The 21,780-nt window shown below is 32.2% G+C and overlaps 2 protein-coding genes across 8 annotated transcripts in view; one reads left to right on the forward strand and one right to left on the reverse strand.

The window, feature by feature from the left end:
• The window catches only part of LOC126853104 (uncharacterized), a 137,966-nt gene that overhangs the window by 58,070 nt on the left and 58,116 nt on the right, over window positions 1-21,780 (forward strand). For 3 of the 4 annotated variants that reach the window (XM_050598565.1, XM_050598560.1, XM_050598559.1), the window contains exon 2: window positions 6,102-6,207. The exons of the other annotated variant lie outside the window; for it this stretch is intronic. In XM_050598565.1, the coding sequence (XP_050454522.1) occupies window positions 6,205-6,207 (3 nt within the window). In that variant the 5' untranslated portion in view covers window positions 6,102-6,204. The remainder of the gene's footprint in view (window positions 1-6,101; window positions 6,208-21,780) is intronic. 4 annotated transcript variants of the gene reach the window in all.
• Window positions 1-21,780, reverse strand: part of LOC126853090 (adenylate cyclase type 5) — an 85,905-nt gene that overhangs the window by 21,710 nt on the left and 42,415 nt on the right. The gene's annotated exons all lie outside the window — the stretch shown is intronic.

Here is a 21,780-nt window from a genome sequence, read left to right on the forward strand (position 1 = left end):
ATGATGGAAACCTTGCCAATTTCAATGGGTATCTTTGAAATCATCATTATATACGGGGATAAATGCAGTATTATCCTGGTATTACAACTGTGTGGGAAGCTACAATTACGGAAGATTAGATACCATATCATGCCAACTAACTGCAAAGGGAAATTTGCAGGGCTGCTTTGTCAAACTAACTTACAAATAGTAATGTTGAAAAAAACTGTTGATATAATAAATCCTCTCTTTCTTTTTCTCTAGTGATAATTATCAAGATATAAATTACATTAATATTTTTTAGAGATATATATTCTATCTTTTATATATATATTTAATAATATTTTAGATATATATTATTTTTTATATAATATTGATCATTCATTGAAAAATACGTTGAGCAAATAAATTTCTTTTTTAAAAAAAACTTAAAGCTATGAATAGAGCTCGATAATTTCGAAAATTACATACATTGTTTTTTCTACATTCTAAAAAGAACGGTATTAGAAAATTGAAGTATTTTGTTTTATTTCTATGCTTTTTTTCATTACGATTGATGCACATTAATTTTTTTTCTTAAAATTATTTATTTGTTTGTGATCAAAAATATTATATGCATCTTTGCCTTTTGTTCATTTTATCGAGATAAGATGCGATTTTCTTCTCGAGGCTGTTATGAATCTCGTGAAAGCATTTTGTAGTTTGCAAGGTAATCAGCTGATTATATGTCATGAAAAGCATCTTGCTTGCTGCGTTTACTTTTCAGATCCTTTTACGAAATTTGACCTCTATTAGCGCAAACAGATCAGTTTCTCTCTCTTTCCCTTTTCCCTCTGCCAAACATAAGCATATACATGTGAGAGTAGCTCGGCTTATCTTTCTGACGTACAATATTCAACAGAGCTTTGTATTAGAATTCTGTTTCAAATTCGCCCTATTTGTCGCGAATATCGGAGGAGAACCGCGAATCTCTGGAGAATCTATGTAAACCTCTAAATAATTAAGCCCACTCATACAAAGCTGATCTCTGTACATACTCCTATTTGGCACAATCTTGACAGGAAACTGACAGGAAGCGAAGTATCGTTTACTGCGGTTCAAAATTAACTCTAGTTTGTGCATTCGTATAATATTACAAAATATTGCAAATTGTGCAAATATAAATAGGAATGAATGATATTTACATTAATGCTTTAAATTTTAAATGTGCAATAAAATTAAATCTGGAAAATTAAGTTTTATGTTTCATTGTAAATGTGCATAAACTTTTAAATCAAATTGCGCACTCCAGGAAAGTAATAGAAACATCAAAATTGAACGAAATGAAGTGGTTTAAAAAATTAATAACTGTTTTTAAACAGATTAAAAATAAATATAATAAAAGACATTCGAAATTTTTTGTCTTATAGTATATTATTTAATTATCACACGAGTATGATTACTCGGAATTTATATATAATATTTATGTAAAAATCGTGTATTAAAATTTATTTTTTCGAAGAGATATCGGTTTTATTAGATCGCGTAAAGAATTACCGTTCTAAAAATACCGCCAAGAAACGTAGCTTATAAAAATAAGTGACTTAAAGGTTCCGAGATGACGATCCTACAGGTGGTTGCGAATAAATTCGTCCATTACAAGTAAATTATGGTCACTTGAAGTAATTTCGTGCAGGACCCGGTGATCCCTTTTGAAATTCTACGTACAACGAGAGGTCGGGCGACGACCCTTCGTCGATAGGTAGTTGTTCAACCTAAGATAGATCAAAGAGCCGCGCAAAAGGTACAAGCCACCGTACAAGGTGTCCCGATAATAACCCGATAGTCGGGTTTCATAAGACGAGAAGTCCGTACATGACTATGAGTCCTGTGTGTGTTGCATCGTCGTGCATCGCAACACATCTACGAAACTCTGCAAACTCAATGAGTAGTCCCTTTGACAAAACGGGGCCCTTTACCACGAAGTTTTCCTGTTCGCCCGAGGATGCGAGAGAAATTTAATGTCACACGGTTTTGGCAAATTACAGTAATTATAGTAGTTTGACCTCGACTGTTAATCGCGTAATCACATATATTGCTACTACATATATACCGCACAGTTAACGCATTAATGCCTTTAACGTCTTATCCCTTATCGCGATATTTCGTTCAATTCTTGAATCGACGACGAAAAATGAACTTACGAATTTATGTCATGCAAAATAAAAAATTATATATAATTTGTTTAATATTTTCAGGCATTTAAAAATAAGGAGTGAATTTTGAAAATTTAAAATTAATTTTAATTTCTTTAAAAATTGAAATTTAAAAGATATATATTTTTATGTATATTAAATATACATATAAATGAAATTTTGTTAAAGAGCGAAAGGCAGGTTTGGATATGCAGTTTTCACTTTACTTTTTTAATATTCACCAAATTATATGATTTTTATTTTTTTTAAATGCAATTGGCTTTTAATATTAATGGCTCAACTGTATTTTTATCATTTGCAAGATAACATCAGCACACTATAAATATATAATTAGCAGATCCACAAATTTTCAATAGAAAAAGTTTTTTTTTTTGGTGATTTTATCATTTTCTTTACTATACATCGGATCTTATGACAAGCAAAAGGTAGTCGGGCACGCAATAAGATATCACTTTTAAGATATCACTTGCTAAAGAGATGAAAGGCACTCCGATCCTGTGGGTGTGTCCGTTAAAACATTCCGATAACAAGTTTTTTGTGGACGTTATTCATGCGGACGAGGGTTCCGGGTAATAAATATTGTCACAAGCTTTTTTAAATATTTGACTAATGTGATGGGCAAATTTCGATTTTTGACGACCGGAATAAATCTTTCGTCATCGCATTATTGTCTCTACTAATTCCGAGACCGATCATCGATTTTCGTCGCCGCAAAGCCGCCGTCCTCTTAAATACTTGACCGTCACGGCGGTGAAAAAGAAAGCGAGGGTCGTCGTCGCTAATTCTCCTCCATTTCACATTGTGTTTATTGGATCGTGTAACAGGAGGATGTTAGGGCTAGGGATCTAAAAATAAAGATGGTGTCAATCGGTAGCTGAACCTTCGCTGAGATATTTATCGGGAACAAAACACTCTTTGTCCTTATTGCTTCCTATACGCGAAAAAGTTCCTGCACCACGTGTCGATAATTATATTACTATAAAAGGATTATATCATATTATATGGTGCGGCATCTTATACATTTCGCTTCTCGTTGATGATCGGAATTCGTTTGTCACTATCATGGTTGTTTAAAATAACTTGTTTTGAGACTAAATCGATTGGCGCGAATGACGTTTTTTATTTTAGAATTTTTATACGCAAGCACACTTTCTTTTGCGTATCAAATTCAATTTAGTTTTGGCCTTTCGGCCTTTGTTTGATGTCGATGTTGAATATCCACACGAATCTCCCACAATCGATGAACGTTTCCGCGATTCCCTACACGCATGTGTGCGTGACTTTGTCAGTCCGTCAACGTTATTATTCACTATTCCCTCGCTATCGCGAATGTACCGCACGTGTTGCTGCAATATGCGCTTCGGCATGTTTGCGCGTCGTATCGTATGTCCGCGCAGACTTTAGTAGAATTATTTTTCGCTGTTTCACTTTAATTTGTAATTTAAATTGATCAAATTTAATCATATTATCGGGAAATTCAATCGCTTATAATAGAGAGAAAAATGCAATTTTAATTTATCTATTATTCATGGGTGAACCCTGATATCTTATAATATTCGCAATATTATTGAATTAATCGCATCTATCGTCAAGATTAAATTCTTATCTCTATCATCGCGTTTTTCATATTTCCTGTCCGTCTATGATAGGTCTCTTCTGTCTTCGTTTTCCTTTTTTTTCGGCTGTTTTTATTCTTTAAGAGTTTAATAATAATTTATCTTGAGTGTTTATCTTGATCTGTCTCATTCAATTTGTACTGCGATAAAAAGCCGATTATTTCGTTTTTTATTCTTTGAAATTCATGACGGATTGAATTCCTGCAAATCCAATTCCACACATTTATGCGGATTTACAGAAATATATATGTCGCATCGCTCGTCGACTCTTTGTTGGATAGTTAATTCTCGTCTCTCTCGACTTCGCTCTAATCCAGTATTAGACATTCTTTTTTTTTTTTATCGTGTTCCTTTTTCCTTCCTATCTTCCGATCTGTGGCTTATAGCCACTAATCTGGCATTAAAGCTCTCTTCTTAGCGGTCTCATTCTCAATCTTCGCTCTATGACATTCATAATCTACTCGTCTTAGCTCATGTATACGTATTCAATTCTGTCATTACAATAGAAAAAAATTTGATTTGCTTTATTACGAATATTTTTTTACGATCAAAATTACAGATTTTTTTTTTAAGACATTTGCGTTGCATTTGTTCAACTTTATAAAAAAAAATATAAATTAATGTGCATTGCCTTTTATTTCGTTTACATGATGATTAATTGGCTTAATTAAGCTAGCCTTCTTCTCTTTTGAACGTGAATTTTTGCTAAACTGTTCGAACGACAAAATCTGAATTAGGGCAATAAATTAACATATAAATAGCTCTAAATTTCTCAGTAGGTGCAATTTTATTTGTCGATAGTGAAATCGCCAGTTTAACGGCGATCTTACTCGGTCATATATCCCGTTTCTGTCCGTGCGATAAAATTCTCCCGACTTCAAACGCCAATTGAATTTTCCGATTTGTGTTTGCCGCGGGATGACGGGTCCCGATTTTCTCTCCTTTTTTACTCCATCGTCTTTTCCATCTGTCGTGACAGTATTTTACAATCGTGACCAGAAATTTTCGCACATTTATCTCTATCATTTTCAATCGTGACACGAATGAGGAATCGCATACAAAAATTTGTGAATAATAAATAAATAATAAGTATACTAATTTATATAAAAAATAAAGATTAATATTTAAATAAATATACAATATAATATTGTTAATGTATTAAAAAATTTTCATATACACAAAATTAAATCCTTTATATTATTTTTTTTTCGTACATTTAATGTAGCAACAGAATTGGTATTAATTAAATTAAAAAATACCTTATTTCATTCAATTCATAGCTCGTGAAAATTTAAGTATTCATCGATGAAACTTTCACGAAAGACTATCGAAAGACCAGAAAGTAAACGCGAAAAGGAAGGCGAGAGAAGAACATACTATAACTTACGTATTCGCTTCGTATTCAGGCTTCTACTACTCGAGCCTGAGCGCAGCTCATATATTCGCGCCGTATATATTCGCGTAGTTACTACTGAGAGATATTCGCTCTTCCGCGTTGATGCATTCCGTACTCATTTTTACAACTCCTTTTTTTCGAGACGCGAAGGTTTTCCATTTTTTTAAATATGTGTGACGAATCAAAGAAAAAATATTGAACAACAACAGTATAATAATTCTGATATCGAAACATAAATATTTGAAGAAAAGATTTAATATCTTTTTAAATATATCGTCTTTTCAAAGCTAAATTTCATTATATGTATATATCTCCTTTCACATTCTTAAAATCAACGTAAGTAATTTGATGCTCTGCCAAAATGATGAGTGAAAAAAATGTCTTATGAAATATTTCTTTCCCATCCTTTTCCATCATGAAAATTCTCTTGCCTTTAATTGAGTTGAAATTTCTTGATATTAGCTATTGTTTCCTTTTGTAGTTCAATACATTGCTCATTGCAGTCCATTTCGACAAATTTTTTTTTATCAATTTGTTTTTGATACTTTTTATTAAAAAATATTTTTCCTGATATTTGTTGATAAAATAACTGTGAGATTTCCAGAGATTTTTTGGCGCTAACTTTTTAAGGAAACATTTTTTGACGCATGTTTATGGGAAACTTTTTGTTCAGAATTAAATTTCCTATAAAATTTTAAAATCTGCCCGAATTGTTTAAGTCTCTACCATGTATATGTTATGAAAATGCTAAACACCACATATACGTGTATATTTTCATTATTGAATAATTCGCTCAATAAAGCTGAATTTCTTATCGAGATATAAAACAGGCTCCTCGCACCAATACAATAACAAACTCAGCCAAGTATGGAATGTAAACATTGTTTATGTACTTGACGCGTATTGTTTGTATAGGTCACGTACGTGAAAAGTCTTAAAGACTTTTAGTCAATCGTCAATCTTTGACTGGAAAGGACCTACGTGAAGATCGAAATTATTATGAAGAGCATCCCGTGTTATGGTGAGTGATATAATTACTACAAGAAATGTCGGTGTCGATTTGTCTTTGTTGCGATGTGATAGATCGCGACGCGGAAATTTATATTTGCTGGCAATACACGTTTAGAAATATTTTCCAACCGATTGTTTCCGGTTCACTTAAAAACGCGTGTACTTGCTTTTATCAAGCATCCGTCGAAAGAATTGCATTCGCACGATTAAGCAACGTAATAACGTAATAAATTAAACTTGTGAAAGGATGGTGAAAGATTCTCATCCGTCACATGTGAAAATTTTCATAAATCGTGCAATTAATCTGGCAAGACTTTATTAAAAGATTTTTCAAAAAATCACCTTGAAAAAATTTTGTTGAAATAAATATTAATTATACGATAAGGCTTGTTAATTCTTTTTTAACTCTCTAATAATTTTATTATTGCCATAAAAAAATTGAATATAACAACATTATATTACATAGGAAAATAATAAAGTAATTTGTTATATATATACAATTTTATTTTTCTGATCAATTAAAGGGCGTCATAGTTTTGTAAAACGTTTGTCAATTTTTTTATAACGCTTTCTTATCGCGACGGTGCAGGTCTGCTTCGCAACAAAACACGCTTTCGACGCTGGCATTTTTATAGCGAGTGATCCATCAAGGTTATCGATGAATCTGATGCAAGCGGACATGTTGCCGTCTTCGTGGTAGAATAGTCGACACATGCATGTCGACGGATAAAACTCAACTTTTGAGACGAAAAATCACATCTCTTTCACGTCCTATTGCATGACATTTTTCGAGTTATATATGCAACTTTAGTATACCATTCGATGTATTGCGAAAGTCGGAAATAGTAAAATTTATGGAATCATGATACGATCAGATTATATTTTCTGACGTAAGAAAAAAGTCTTGTATGTAGTTCTCTTGATGCAACGTCCTATTTTTAAACTTTTATGTCAAGACAGAAATTTGCATACGATCCATCTAGGATTAGTTGACATTGTAAATAAGGGCTTTAATTTCTTTTTTTTCCATTTGTATCTTCATCATCTTTATAGTTTTCAAGTAAAATATTTTTTTTCTTCTTAAAACACTCGGCAAAGGATTTTTATATAATATTAAAATATAAAAAAGAGAGAATTTATATAATAAATTCATAAAATAAATGATTTGATAAAAAATATATAAATTGATTGATATATCTAAATTAAAAAAAATTTCCTCTAGGTCTTGTTCATATTTGAAGATATATTTCCATTTTCCATCTTTTTCATAATTTCTTATTTCTGTATGCTCGTTTTAAATCTATTTTCTACTCGTAACAATGTCGCATTAAATTCGTTATCGAAGAATTTTACTTATTTCTCGTGCGCTTTTACCATAATTTTTAGTTGTTGTTTTTCTAATAATTTAAAATCATCTAAGAGAATTTCTGTTGTCGCATCCAAAAGAAAAGCATTTTTTTTTATTAGTTGATGAAAGCTTGGTTTTATCTGAATATTTTACGTTATCATCTTTGCATTTAGTTGTGATAAATCTTCCATCGGTTTTCTTTATTAACACACGTCATCACGTTTTCAGCGTTTCACGTCATTCGCGTGTTATCAGTAGCGGTTCTCTTTGAAGTTTCGCGGATCTCGGCTGAGTTAAAATACATCTCTCATGTGTGCAAATAAAAATCTGTTTTGCACGAGTTACTTTTCAACAACGCGTTTATATCTATAACTATGTTACATTATATTTTTACATGAAAATAAATGAGAGCTTTCGGGCGACGAGGTGTCGCGAAAAGCGGCTTGCGTGAAAAGACTCTATTTGTCAAAAGCTCGCTCGGCTCCGCTTGAAAAATGATAACTCATACAATTAAATCCTTTCTAATTTTCATCACGTTTCGTCGAGAGCGGCAATTAAGCGTACGGCGTGTCGGCTGGCTTGGCTGATGTTTTCTGTTCGCGTCATTAGAGCTTCGTCGGGACTTGGTTGCGAGATTAACATCGACAAGACGAGTCGAGAGTCGAAGTGTGTACTTCAGAGGAAATATTGATTTGCTTTTTTTATTCTTTTACCTCGCGTACTCTTTGTTGCCGAGCATCATTCACGTAACTTCCGTTTTCGACCTCGTAAGAATTCACCCTCGAGAAAGATGCATCGATTCGTCCCGCGGATATAATCATCGTGAGATAAAGATTAAACCCATGTTTAAACATAGAAATAAAAATGTTCGTCGTAGAATTCATAAATATATTATAGGATTTATATTTTTATGATTTTGATTTTGATTGATAAATATCTCATGATATAAGTTCTTTAAATTTATTAATTTTTTTTAATCTGCCTAAAATATAAAATTTCCACAAATTAATAATTTAGATATATCAATCAATTTATATATTTTTTATCAAATAATTTATTTTATGAATTTATTATATAAATTCTCTCTTTTTTATATTTTAATATTATATAAAAATCCTTTGCTGAGTGTTTTAAGAAGAGAGTAATTTCACATTGTTCCTTTTATAAAGAGAGCCGTTATCTCAATGTCGACTGATGGTCGTTTCATTTCATTCGACTTTTATCTCCTTTTTGGCTCTCTTTGTTTCCTTGAAATCTGTAGACACAGAGTTGCGATTTTACGCAGAGGAAACCTGATCACGGGCCACAGCGATCGGATTTCCTATTACGAGATTGCGTCGTAATTATAGTACTTGCACCGGTCCATCTTGGACATTACAGACCTCTCCCCTTATCGAAATCTTTGAAACGTGATCCCGTACAATAATTTAATGTTTCTTGTGATAGTAATATTAATTTTAAAAAATCTTAATTTTTTTTTATTTTTATGTATTTGGCGTTGCGTTTCTAAATTAATAACTACTGTAACTTGAAAAGCTCTATTTAGAAATTTTTGTCAACTTCGGTACTATATCGTTCCTTATCGTTATATTAAAGCTAGTTACAGATCGTACCAAACGTCCCTGCAGTCTCTTATCTGACTCATTGTGTGCAAAATTTCTAATAAATTATAATTATTGTTTCGCGTGCGACAAAAAGCTACTTGAACGTGGAATCGCTAACATGTGATTCTTCAACTTGAATCTGTTCGGTCATTTATTATTACGACTGAATTCGATCGCGTGCTTCGATTCGATCGAGTACAATAGCGTGACGTTTTCTGGCAACTTGGTGATTAATTCGTAATTAGATCGAAAGTCGCTTTTATCTAGCTCATAATTCTCGTCGGCGAGTCGCATAACGCTCGTACCAATTAACATAACGCAAAATACACGCTTTTAGAACGGTGATATTTTAGGCGCATGTCGGGATCGTCCCCACGCTTAAAGTTTTCAAGCGTCCCTCAAGAACGTGAATAACGCATTCATCTTGTGTTGAACGCGCGTTTGCGATCTCAAACTTTCAAATATCTCTGCTATCGATTTTTCTGAGACTTGAAACCGGCATAAATTTCGATATTATATTTGCGAATATATTTAAATATCTTAAAATACGAAAAGCTGTTGAAAAATGATAACATTTACCAAGATTGATGAGCATAATAATGTTGATGTACGTAAAACATTATTTTAATTTTAATTAAAAAAAATGTATTTACGTTAAATGGATGGGGTCAAAATGTTCTCGATGAGATGTAGCAAGAGGGGAAATTTAATTTTTTTTTTTTTTTTTTTTACAAGGAATGAAAGGATATATTCTAGAATTGTACAAATTTTGAAATCTTTTTTCTATGTTAGTCTTTCAAAATTTTTACTAATTTTCGTCTTAATTATTTGTACAATAATTTTTTTTTTTTTATTTAAATTCTTAAAAATTTAAGTAAACCGCATTTTTATATTTTTATTACTTAAAAATATTTTATTTATCATGACTTCTTGATGCGGTTGCGACATTATTTAATAACAACATGACATTTTGTCGCGATATAATCCTTTCTCATTACGTTAATTGAAAATTGATGAAAATCTGCTGAAAGAAAGCAATAAGGTAAACATATGGGGAAGCAAAGAGGAAAAAAAAAGCATGTAATTTACGGGAATGAGGATTTAGTGCCGCATCCATTGCGGTTTATGTAGATTATGCACGTCCAGCGTTTGCATATTACTGTAAAGTTATTTCTAATAGTACCAAAGCATGACTCTTTTCAAATAAATTTGTCTTTTTTTTTTCTTTTTCTTTTTTTTTTCTTTTTTTCTTCTTGGTTAGAAAACTAATATTGGCAATCGCAAATTCTTTTAAAATAAAGAATATTTTGATTAAAAAAAGAACGCTTTTCTGCTATACATTCAATCAGTAAAATTGTTCATTATTTGGTATCTCTGCAATATTATTTATATTCACAATTCATTTACATAAAATAGAAATGTGTATTTATTTTAGCTGATGCGGCAACCAGGACAAATATAATAAAATACACAGTAAATTAATCATTTGGATTTTCGCGGAAAAGAGATGCGAAGGATATAAATAAATAGAAAAGTACATCGTGCATCGAAAAGAGAGAGATAATCACTTCGGTCTCGGACAATTTATTATTTTTTTTTTTTATCAGAGCGTTGAGTTTATCTTGTCACGTTTTATGACGAAATTTTTTTTATTTCGAATCTTTATTTCGACTTCCGTGGATAGATAGGTACATAGATAGTTCTTGATTTCATTGAAAATATAAGTCAAAAATCACGTTGACGTCGCGGAAGGTATATGACGTACTTTAGACAGAATTATATCGAAGTTTCTTCGAGTTTCTCGTGTAATCTAATTAAACGTACGCGAATCACAAATGCGGTCAAAAGTTCACGTTTGTGGACTAAAGTAGTTCTCCAAAAATGACCTGCAAAAAAGCGATCTCATGGAATGTTTTACACGAGTTCAAGAGGCTTCTTGATAAAATCCATGGCAAAAAAAAGTGAGTTTTATAATTATGTTAAGATGATCAACGACACGTAATTACACTTCAATTTATTCCTCTCTTTTCAATCGTGTTTTTAGAAAGGAACAGTTAAAGGATTAATTATGGAGGATTAATTAAAATCAACGTTAATGAATTGAACATTAGATCATTAATTTATATTAAACATTTAAAATTTTTTTCGAGGTAATTAATAATACGCGTTCGCATTTTGACGCGAGAGATGCATCTCGTGGGATTGACAACTCGCACGACGCACGTTCTCTCTGCGAAATAAGATTTGTCTCTTCGTATAGTCATGCATTGTCCTTTTTCAAGCTTGAAAAAGTACTAAAAGCGAACGGAACAAACGACTAAACGAACGTTTCCGTCGTCGAAATGGCACAAGTCTTTTCGCGAAATCGTTTCATTCAGTCCTTTGTTCTCGCGTTTTCGTTCCAGCGTTGCCTGCGTTTATTGCGGCGTCCATCGAGGATGCATTTTACACACCTACGTGTGCATGCACGCGAACGAAATACGTTTGCGGCGCTCCGGAAATACGTGCAAGTATGCACGTGGCAATTATCACCTAATTTACGTGATCGGTTACCATGACGATGCTCGATTTAGCTCCTTGGAATTTTATCGTTTCCGAAATTACAAAACTATCCATGCTATGGTATATTGCATTTCGCGTGTTTTTACACGAGCGATTAAAAACTACCATTGATGAAAATTGACATATCGTTTTATTATTATCCGGCATGCTATTATTCTGAATGAAATATTCATTCGAAATGATGCTGGTATGTTTCATGGAAGCGTGAGTTCTATATTTAAATACATTCGCGTTATAAAGTCTAGAATTAAAAAGGAAAAAATTAAATTTTTCGCGCGCACGGAGATGATAAACAATGAATGAAATGATAATGAGCAAAGATGAAACGGCAAAGAAAAGCTTTTTGCGAAGCTTGGAAACTCTGCTGAGTAATTCTTATTCTATGCTACCACTCGACATGGACTATAAAAATATGCTTATAAACATTTGTGGAGAAAAACAATGCAGAAAAAGAAAGCAAAATGAAATTAAAATTCACAGATATAAGTGTCTTGAATCTCTATGAAAGAATTTTCAGTCCATAAAATATATATATATATATATATATTTTAAGAAACTATATTTATTAAAAATTAAAATAAATTTGACATTTTAATAATTATCTAATTGTGCGTTAATCTGGTTATTTCCGTATTACTTTAGCCCGATGTGTATACAGGAAACTCGATAAGTTCGTTCTTCGTTTTTCTCCGCAAGAAATGCAATTCTGCATTTGATTTCCGCCGAGTTCGGTAATTCGACGATTGCGCGACGGAAGTGCAGGGCGTTTTATTTTTCCGGAAAAAAAAAAACCGGATATTAACGGAATGCGAAAACAGAGCTACAATTTTTAATCTAGGCTGCAAAACAAATCGCGCGAAAAATTCAATGTAAAGTTTCGTTGATATTCGCATAACTTGTACGTCGACGAAAATAAATCGAATAACGATTCCGATTGGCATGGCTGGCGTTCGGCTGGAAAAAGCGATAAAGAGATTCTCGTTAAATGAAAAGAACCGACACAAAGATAAAAGAGAAAAATAAGCCCGAAATAAAAAGCCCGTTGGCGATAACAAAGTTCAAATAAGTCGTTCTATTTAACGAATTGTCTTGTCGTATAAGCCCCACGTTTTTTACGCACTTCTCACTTTGTTATCTTCCGTGTCATTTCACAAATTAAGCGCACTTTTTTCGTAGCGATTCGCCTCGATTCGCCATAATTTATTGCCTTAATTTAACTAACGTTAAATTAACTTTTTGCTTAAATATCACGAAAAGAAACGATTCAGCAAACAGAGTTTTCACTTCTTTAGCCGAGTATTTTCGCCGATGACCGTGAAACTAGATCACCACCTGGCAAACGATGATGACGTAAACGATCAATCACACTCGATCTTTAATATCGAAAAACGATCTGGACATATGTAAGCGATTAAGAAGGCACTTTGTATATTACAGCGATTTTTATTTCTTCTGTCACATTATTTTTAATTGCTCAGTAACATTGTTGGGAAATCTCATTATATATATTTATAGTCAGAAATTCTTTTCAATTATATTAATATATTCTCAATAATAAATTGCGGGAGCGCTTAAATTTGTCAGCACAGACAGTCAACGACGTCGTTTTTCACGCCGTGTCTACTTACGGGCTAATAAGCCAAGTAAAAGGGTTTACTCTCGCGAGAACTAGGCTTATTAAATATTTCACTATCTCCCACGTGGGACGCTGCGCCCTCCTCGCTGTAATTTCTTTTTGCTTGATTCCTGGACGAGAAAAAAAAAGGAAGAAGGGAGTTCTTGCGATGAGAGGAAGGGAGTCGACCCTTATCTTAACCACCCACTCGACGATCTTTTCCACTCGAAGAATGTAACGCGATCGCGTCTCGTCGTGGGCAGCCTCGTCGACGATCACGAGAAAACCGAGATGCCGAGGATCATTCCGAAGGGTCGACCCGTGTATATGTATCTTTAATAGCCACTATCGATTTTGTTACTAAAATAATTTAGCCCAAATATAGCCTGCGGAGTAAACTACTCGCGTTGTGACGCCACGTTAACGTTAAATGGTTATCGCATTACTCCGATGTCTTTTTCGAATAAAGATAAACAGCCGCTGCTCTCTCTCTCTCTCTCTCTCTCTCTCTCTCTCTCTCTCTCGTGAAGAAATTGACGAGAACGATAATCGAACCATTTATGTCGACAGGAATGAAATAATGGGAAGAATCTCTCTGTCTCTTGAATCGAATCGAAATAAAAATACCAGCTAATGATAGTAATAACGATAAATTAAGTATACTTAGCATTTTAATACATTTTTTATAAAAATTACAATTGATATTTTTAGAGACTACTTTAATATACTTTTATCAATTTTAACATATTTTCTGTAAAAACTGTAATTGATATTTTTAGAGATAATTTATACTTATTATTTCTGCTGTATAAAATTGAATTTGACGTACGGTCGTTTTATAAATGCAGACTTTGCTCTCTGTGAATTATATATGAACTTGTTCTGCGATAAAAAATCCAATATCATATCTCTAAAAATATTTTCTCATAATTAACTCATACTCGAGACAGCTATTTTAGAGACATTTAATTCTTATAATTATATTAAGCGAAGTTAACATGAATTTTAGTTAACATGAATTTAATATAAATTAATATAACATTTCCCGAGATTAGTAGGGGTGGTGGTTTGTACTAGCTATTCCCGCGAGCAACTTCAATTTATCTTACACGCAGTCAAATATTATGATGTTTGCGCGTATTCTAAGTTTCCTTGAAGTGCACATCTTCTAAACTCGAACCGCAATGGAACGAGGATAAAAATAATTAGATTACTTGGAGTAATCTCTCTATCTAAACGTGCAAAACCGACGTTTGTCGAGGCGGATGCGTAAAAAAAGCAAGTTGGAACAGAGCGAATTCAAGCACATTCGCATTCTTTCAAACTAATTTTCGCGATAATAACCGCAAAAGATAATAATCGCGAAAGAGCCTTACTCCGCGATGAGATTGGATTATAACGCGAACGGTTATGTGGGGGGTGCGCAAAATGCCGATGTTGATTACGTGGAGATGCGCGGAGAATACACGTTGTGTGTGCTGGTTTGAGGTGGAAAAAGCGGCGAAAGGCTTTGTCGACATTCGCGTCAGGGATTTGCGCCGGATAACACGTGACGAAGGCACTTCGTCGAAAGGGGTGCTCTTTCGCTGAAATCACGGGGTTGAAGGGAGGGGAGGGAGATGCAATGAGGTTAATAGGAAGGTGAGCCCAGGGCGAAAACCTTGTCTTGCCGCATTTCCATCTCGTGGGATTACCATCGATTCATCCTACAATCGGCAATTCGTTCGCGAAGGGGAAAAAAATTACGGCGGAGAAATCAATTCAGACGAGTTTGCTCGCAGAAGAAATGGTATTAGAGAACTTTCCGCGACACAGCGAACGACGTGTTGTAGCTTCTAATCAATAACATTCGGTCTCGCGTTATTCACTTGTTCCCAGCAAACGTTCAAAAAATTTTTCAAGTTTAATTTTTTTACTTTTGCAATATATCTTTTGTTGATAAATTGTACTTCTTTCTTCTTTCTAACTTTTTCACTTTTGATATTTAATATTAAATAGCTTGGCTTTAAGAAACTGTAGCAATAAATCTGTCAGCGCGAAGAAATCCCAATCAGCACAAACTGCGTAGAAGAAATTTATGATTTTATATGTAATTATGTCGATCATGTATAAAGTTTGTATGGTCAATTTAATATTTTTGTAGGAACTAATTAAAAAAATCAAGTAAATATATCTTATTACAAACAGGAAAAGTTTAGCTTTAATGAAAATAAATAATAAGAAAATCAAAATATAATATGTATGTATAATATTATATATAAATTTATTATATATAAATTTATAATTTTTTTTTCTCATATTATGCGTCATATTTGAAAATTTTTACTCGCGTGATTAATACATTATTAAAATCATATATTTTCGTATATTTTTTTATAAAATTAAAAAAAAATTAATAATTAATTCCAATCAAGCTCTATTTAACTTTTCTTCTATATTTCAATAATATTTTGCAATCAAAAACAATCAATGAAGACACATCTTCATCAAGGAAAAAAAGTTTATTAATTCTCCTTTTTTCTCGCGTTTTATCATTTCTCTCTTGCTTTTGCTTTCGCCTTTCACGATGCTTTCAATATTCATTTTGAGAAAAAGCTTTTCGACTCCGACGACGGAGATGCACCTTGCGTTGTACTTCCGTCATCTTCATTTCCGCACCGGGGCTTGCTTCTACGTTCCGTAAATAAACGGCAGCTGTACGATATCACAAATTGTCACGATCCTCTTTTCGCGTTTCCGCTCGATTACGCGCGGTCCATCAATGCGCACGAGACGGCGGATAAAGTGATTTTACAAAGAGGCACTTAAGACTGATGTTCTCGACAAACGGTCGCGAGATAAACTGCGCTAAATGCTGCACCTTGCATCATAATCGATGCGGAGAAAGCCAGGTATGCCATTGTCGGTATAAAAGTGTCATGTATGAGCGATCAATTTTAGTTACACATAAAAATAAATTTAATTTTCATCCACCATTTTTATACGTCAATAAATGTGCCAACAAGTATTATTAACGTAGTCAAAAAAACATTATTATATCACTTTTGATATAAATAACCTTGACATTTGACGATTTTCTTCAATTTTTGCCCACGAGGGTTTTCGGTTACACACACATTCGTCGATGATATGTAACTTAATCAATAACGTAGTATTGCACCACCGATATCATACGTGACAGCATAATTTTTCATTTTTTTTTTTTTTTTCTCCATGTCTGCAGTTTATGATTTATTTTTTTCGAATAGTGAGTATATCTAGGCGCGTTCATATATCGTTTAGAGAAGTCTTGTTATCGATGCAATTCAAATTAAAGAAAGAAAAAAAGAAATTTTGTTTCGCGTGTTTTGTGGAATTTACGGGAGGAGCCAAAGTACAATCATATATTTTTATTAATTTTCTAAAAATATGTAATAAATAAAATTCTACGAATAAGGTAATTGAAATAAATTTGCTTTGCTCGCAATCTATAACATTGACATTTTTACATATGCGCATCATATTTTTTTATAAGAATAATACATTTTGATATTTTTAAATTATCGTTACGTAAAACCGATGAAATGAAATATTTTATCATCGAAGGTCCCACAAGGATATATCGTTCATACGAATCGCACGATATACTTGTGAGCACTTTTTATCCACGGTGCATTTCGTTGGCGTAATATTCCGCTTCCGGCGAATCCCTATATCTCGATCGTTTGAGCTCGGCGACTGTCACGTATTGGTACTTTTTCTGTTATGATTCCTAAAAATATTAATGACAATCGCACGTGTATCTTGCATATGAATCTGCAGTTTATGACGCAGTGCGGTTCTGCGCCATAACGCTTATCTTAAGGTGAGTGAAAGAGAAAAAATAAATGTGGATATTCGCTTAAAATTTGGAAGATGTATACGCTGTAATAATTGAAAAGAAAACTTGTTAGCATTCAAATGATTCAATCGCGCAAGCGATATATCAAAGAATATTCGTACATGGAACTATAACGCAAATGTTTGATACAACGTGAAAAGAAAGAAGCAAACGAATTGTTCGTTCACTCATTGTATAACCATTTTTACGGTATATAGAGGAGATATAACAGCGACAATCTCGGTATATCTCGGTCCATTTTGCACGCGCGGATTATCAACGAAAATTTTTCTTTACCACTTAAAAAAAAAAAAATTATTATCCGGAATATCCGACTAAAAGTTCGAAACAAAGGAAAATCTTGTTTCCCTCACGGCGCACGTTTACAGTAATTAGTACTTAATTAACTCGAGAATAACATGAAAAGTTTCTTAATTTTTATCTCTATTTTACGAGATAGTTTATTCGATAAGCCATGGGAATAAGTAATCAGATGAAATTGTCAATAATAAGTCTCTCTCTTGTAAATTAGATGCGATAAATAATTGCTAAAGAAAATTCTTCTTACAAAAATTATTATCTCTCTTCTTACGTCTTTAATAAATTGAATAATTTATGCATTTTGTTTACATATGCATGCTTCAAAACAATACGTTTTCAGTTCATATCTTCCTCTCTTTTTTTCTGATTCTTGTGCAGTTTAATTAAATAGACGCTGTTTTTTTTTCGACATTTAGTGACCAGAGATACAGCTATTTTTTTTTTTTTTATTTTTTTGCTCTCTATATGTTCAATGGAAGGATTTAAAGTATTAAAACAATAAGTTTATATCGATACGAGCAGAACCAATTATTTGATGCACTCGCATCGATAATTATCCCAATTTAAAATATCCGAATTTTCTGAACGAGTCCGCGATTTTATCCGATCGATAATCATTTTAGTAATCCGAATAAAACGCGCACTTGCCAAATTTCTACGCAGTGATTATTTTAATATTTCGCAAAACAATTTTCATCAACAACTCAAATAACGAATCCGAGAAGAGATTCTTCAATCTATATATTAGTTTTGCTATTTTTCGCATATTTATCCGCAAACACAAAACGAAAAGTGTTACTTGAAAACGTGTTTATACATGCGATCGAGCACATCGAACTTCAACGTTTTCGAATATTTCAATAACAAACTATTTTTTAAAGTAAGCAAACAAATTTTGAAAAGAAAAAATTTGCTAATAAATAAAAATAGAAGGCAAAAATAAGCGCACAATAAGAATCTTTTAAAATACAAAGACAGATCTTACATTCACGGACAAAAATATTAAATGAATATGTATTGTTAGCAACAATATCCCAAATTTGTTCTTTTTGTCCATCTGTCATATGAAAAAAGAACGTTCCCGCACGTCACATCGCGCGCCATTAGGTATAATACGTATTTTGTGTCGCGTTTTTTTTTTCGAATGCCGAAAATACCTAGAATGTCCTTTGGTAAACACGGACAGGTGGATTCTCGTAAATAACTGTCTCGTTCCCCGCGGCGAAAAAGAAGCCGACGGATGTTTTATTCAATGGGCCGGCGCTTCGTACGAGATTTTCATATATTGATGACACACAAAAGAAAGAGCGCCGAATTACGCCAATAACAAGACTTTCTCAAATGATTTATGAACGCGTTTAAATGTGCTTTATTCGAGAAAAGAATCGTAAATATCAAAACGATGTGAAACTGACGCCTGATTTTATAAAAAATAAAAGCAATTAAGAACGCATTAGAAAGGCAAGGAATTAGGAATCAGCGCAGTTTATAGGGCGCAATTGACTTTATTAAAGAATAAAAAAATATATATAATTATAGTTGCAAATGTTTCGATATTTTTTTGACAAAATTAATAAATAACATTTACATAGTGTTAAATAAAATTAATAATTAGATCGCAAATAAACTGACAAATAAAAGATAATAATAAAGCTGTCATTATTGTCAAGAGTAAGACGCTGAATAAAAAATAAAAATTAAAAACACATTGTTTAGTTCTATTTTGCATTGTCTTTTATATTGCCTTTTATTTCGTTCGTACCTCAGAGAATCCAAATATGATATTTTTCCAATTTTTGATGTAACGTTAAAATAGTAAACCGATCATTTTTAAGATATCGTAAAATGAGTTTGATAGAGTATCTGATATTTCGCATAATCCGCTGGAAAAATTTGCATAAATCATATTTCGCAAGCTGCATTTTGAAATGTTTGTCAAAGCAATATTTGCATATTTATTTATGCATATTTTGTTTTATATATTTGTGCAAAGAGATGAATAAAATAATATAAAATGAAAAAAAAAAAAATATCTCACTGATATAGAATGAAAAATTTTATTGACAAATAAATATATATAAAAAATTATTAGTATAATTATATTTTTTTAATGGATATGACGCATGACTATCGGTATAATCATCAAATGGATTACACAGTATATAAACCGATTAGTGGAAAGAGCCAGGTAGTATCTTTCATTTTATCCAGGCTAAACACGTGTAGCTTGAAGGATTAAACGAACGGGATAGTGCACATGCAAAATATGATTTTTATCTTTTTTACACAATTTATCTTTAGCAGCATATAAAATTAACATGATTTATATTCTAACTTAAAAGAAAAATAATTAAGATAAAATAAGTCTAATAAAATATGTTTCGCGAGAGAGCTTCGTAATAAATGTAAATTATGCAAACAGTAATAAAGTTTACTGCGCTACTTACTGCTATTAATTTAATTTTAGTACCTTTTTACAATCACTTTTTTGCGTCACACCATAAATTCTAGAGTAAATTAATTTTTGAAATCTCTTACAGTATTTATAAGGTAATTATTTTAATAAATGACTTTTCTACATTTTATGATTTACATTAAGAAATCGGTCCAATGTCGTTATCCGTCTCTTGCAAGGGAAATAAGTTTAATAATCTAAAAGAGAACAATAGAACAATGTAATGTGAGTCAAGCGCGATCGTGTTTTATTGTCGTTGATGTAAAATTTTTACGACTTGTTGGTCGATTCGGGGTGTGGTTCAACTCGGTGTGACAATTTCACGATTCCTCATCAAACCGCCGTAATAAAAGGGTTGGTTTACTAGCATTCTCAATCCGTAATAAAAAGTTGTGCAGCGTTATATTACTATAGTTGTAATGCTGTTTGAACTTTTATTTATATATTATGTACATATGTATTTGTAGGGTTTTCGTGTTTCCCTTTTCATTTTCCAGTTTATTCGCAAATTTCAAACTCTTAATAACAGATTTAGATTTCAAAATAATTCAAATTTATGGTTCAAGTACAAAGACGATTCACCCAAGATTTATAAACGACCTTTATTGATTTTTTTGCAACGTTAAAAAATTTCTCCAAAAAGACACGCAACTTTTCGCTGATTAATATTCAAGGATATTTTAATAGTACGATAACAGAAAATTGTGAAATCACGTGGGCATTTCTTGTGAGGACTGGATTGTAATCTTAAATTAATTTATAATAGCTTGACAGCTCTTTTTTTCCAAGAGCTAATTCGATTCTCCGCGATAATACTCCGAATCTCTCTTGCAAAGGTGACTCGCGTTCACTGCACTTCCTTAATTAACTGCACCCGCGTTGCAGAAATTCGTGATTTCTTTTTACAAGCGTTACTTTAGAAACTACGTTCTTTAATAAATAAAAGTTATCTTTTATTGCGAGGGCAATAAAAGACAACTAATAAAAGACTTAAAAGATAAGAAGACCCCTTTAGATCGTTGTATGCATTTTACCCGACGATGCGAAAAACGATTACAATCTATTTTTTATAGCGTGACGTGTATGCTCAGCCGATGAAATCGTGATATCAATGAAATCATGATACTATTCTCTTGAATGTGAAAATAATCAGTTAAATGAATTAATATGCCGATTATGGCGAAAAAAGGGAATCTCACGTTTTAACAACAAAGTTTGCATTTGAATGAAATTGCGATTTAGAATCCGTTGCATAAAATTCTCTTTGTCTAAATCAACAGTTTTCGCTAATCTACTTAAATAATGCTTAATCCGATATTATTTGTATCTTGAAACTTTCTATCGACTATAATGATTTTAGTTATATTTTTTTAAACAATTATTTTTTAAAGATATTGTAAAGAAAATATAAGTAATATTTTTTTGATAATTTAATAAAGTTCATTTAAAAGACTTTTTATCTTTTTGAGATATAATTTTTCTTTATTAAGCTTTTAAAAATTTCAAAGATGGAAAACGTTATAATTAATTTTTCTCTCAATGATTTTATATATTGTACATGATGATGGCATCAAATATCTTACAACATGTGACTTCTTATTAATATTAAATTATTTTACTAATAGATTTTAATTTGTATACATGCACTATGCTGTTGTCTTTAAAGAATGGATCATCTTTACGATGATAACAAAGAGTGCAATCTCGATACTTTTTAATTACGTAGGCTTCTGAGTTTTTGATGTAATATAAAACTGGAGTGCGTGAAAAGGGGAAGGAAAAAGAAATCAGGTGGCTTTTGACAGATGGAAATATCCTG

Source organism: Cataglyphis hispanica, chromosome 11 (genome assembly GCF_021464435.1).
Source record: "Cataglyphis hispanica isolate Lineage 1 chromosome 11, ULB_Chis1_1.0, whole genome shotgun sequence".
Taxonomy (NCBI): Eukaryota; Metazoa; Arthropoda; class Insecta; order Hymenoptera; family Formicidae; genus Cataglyphis; species Cataglyphis hispanica.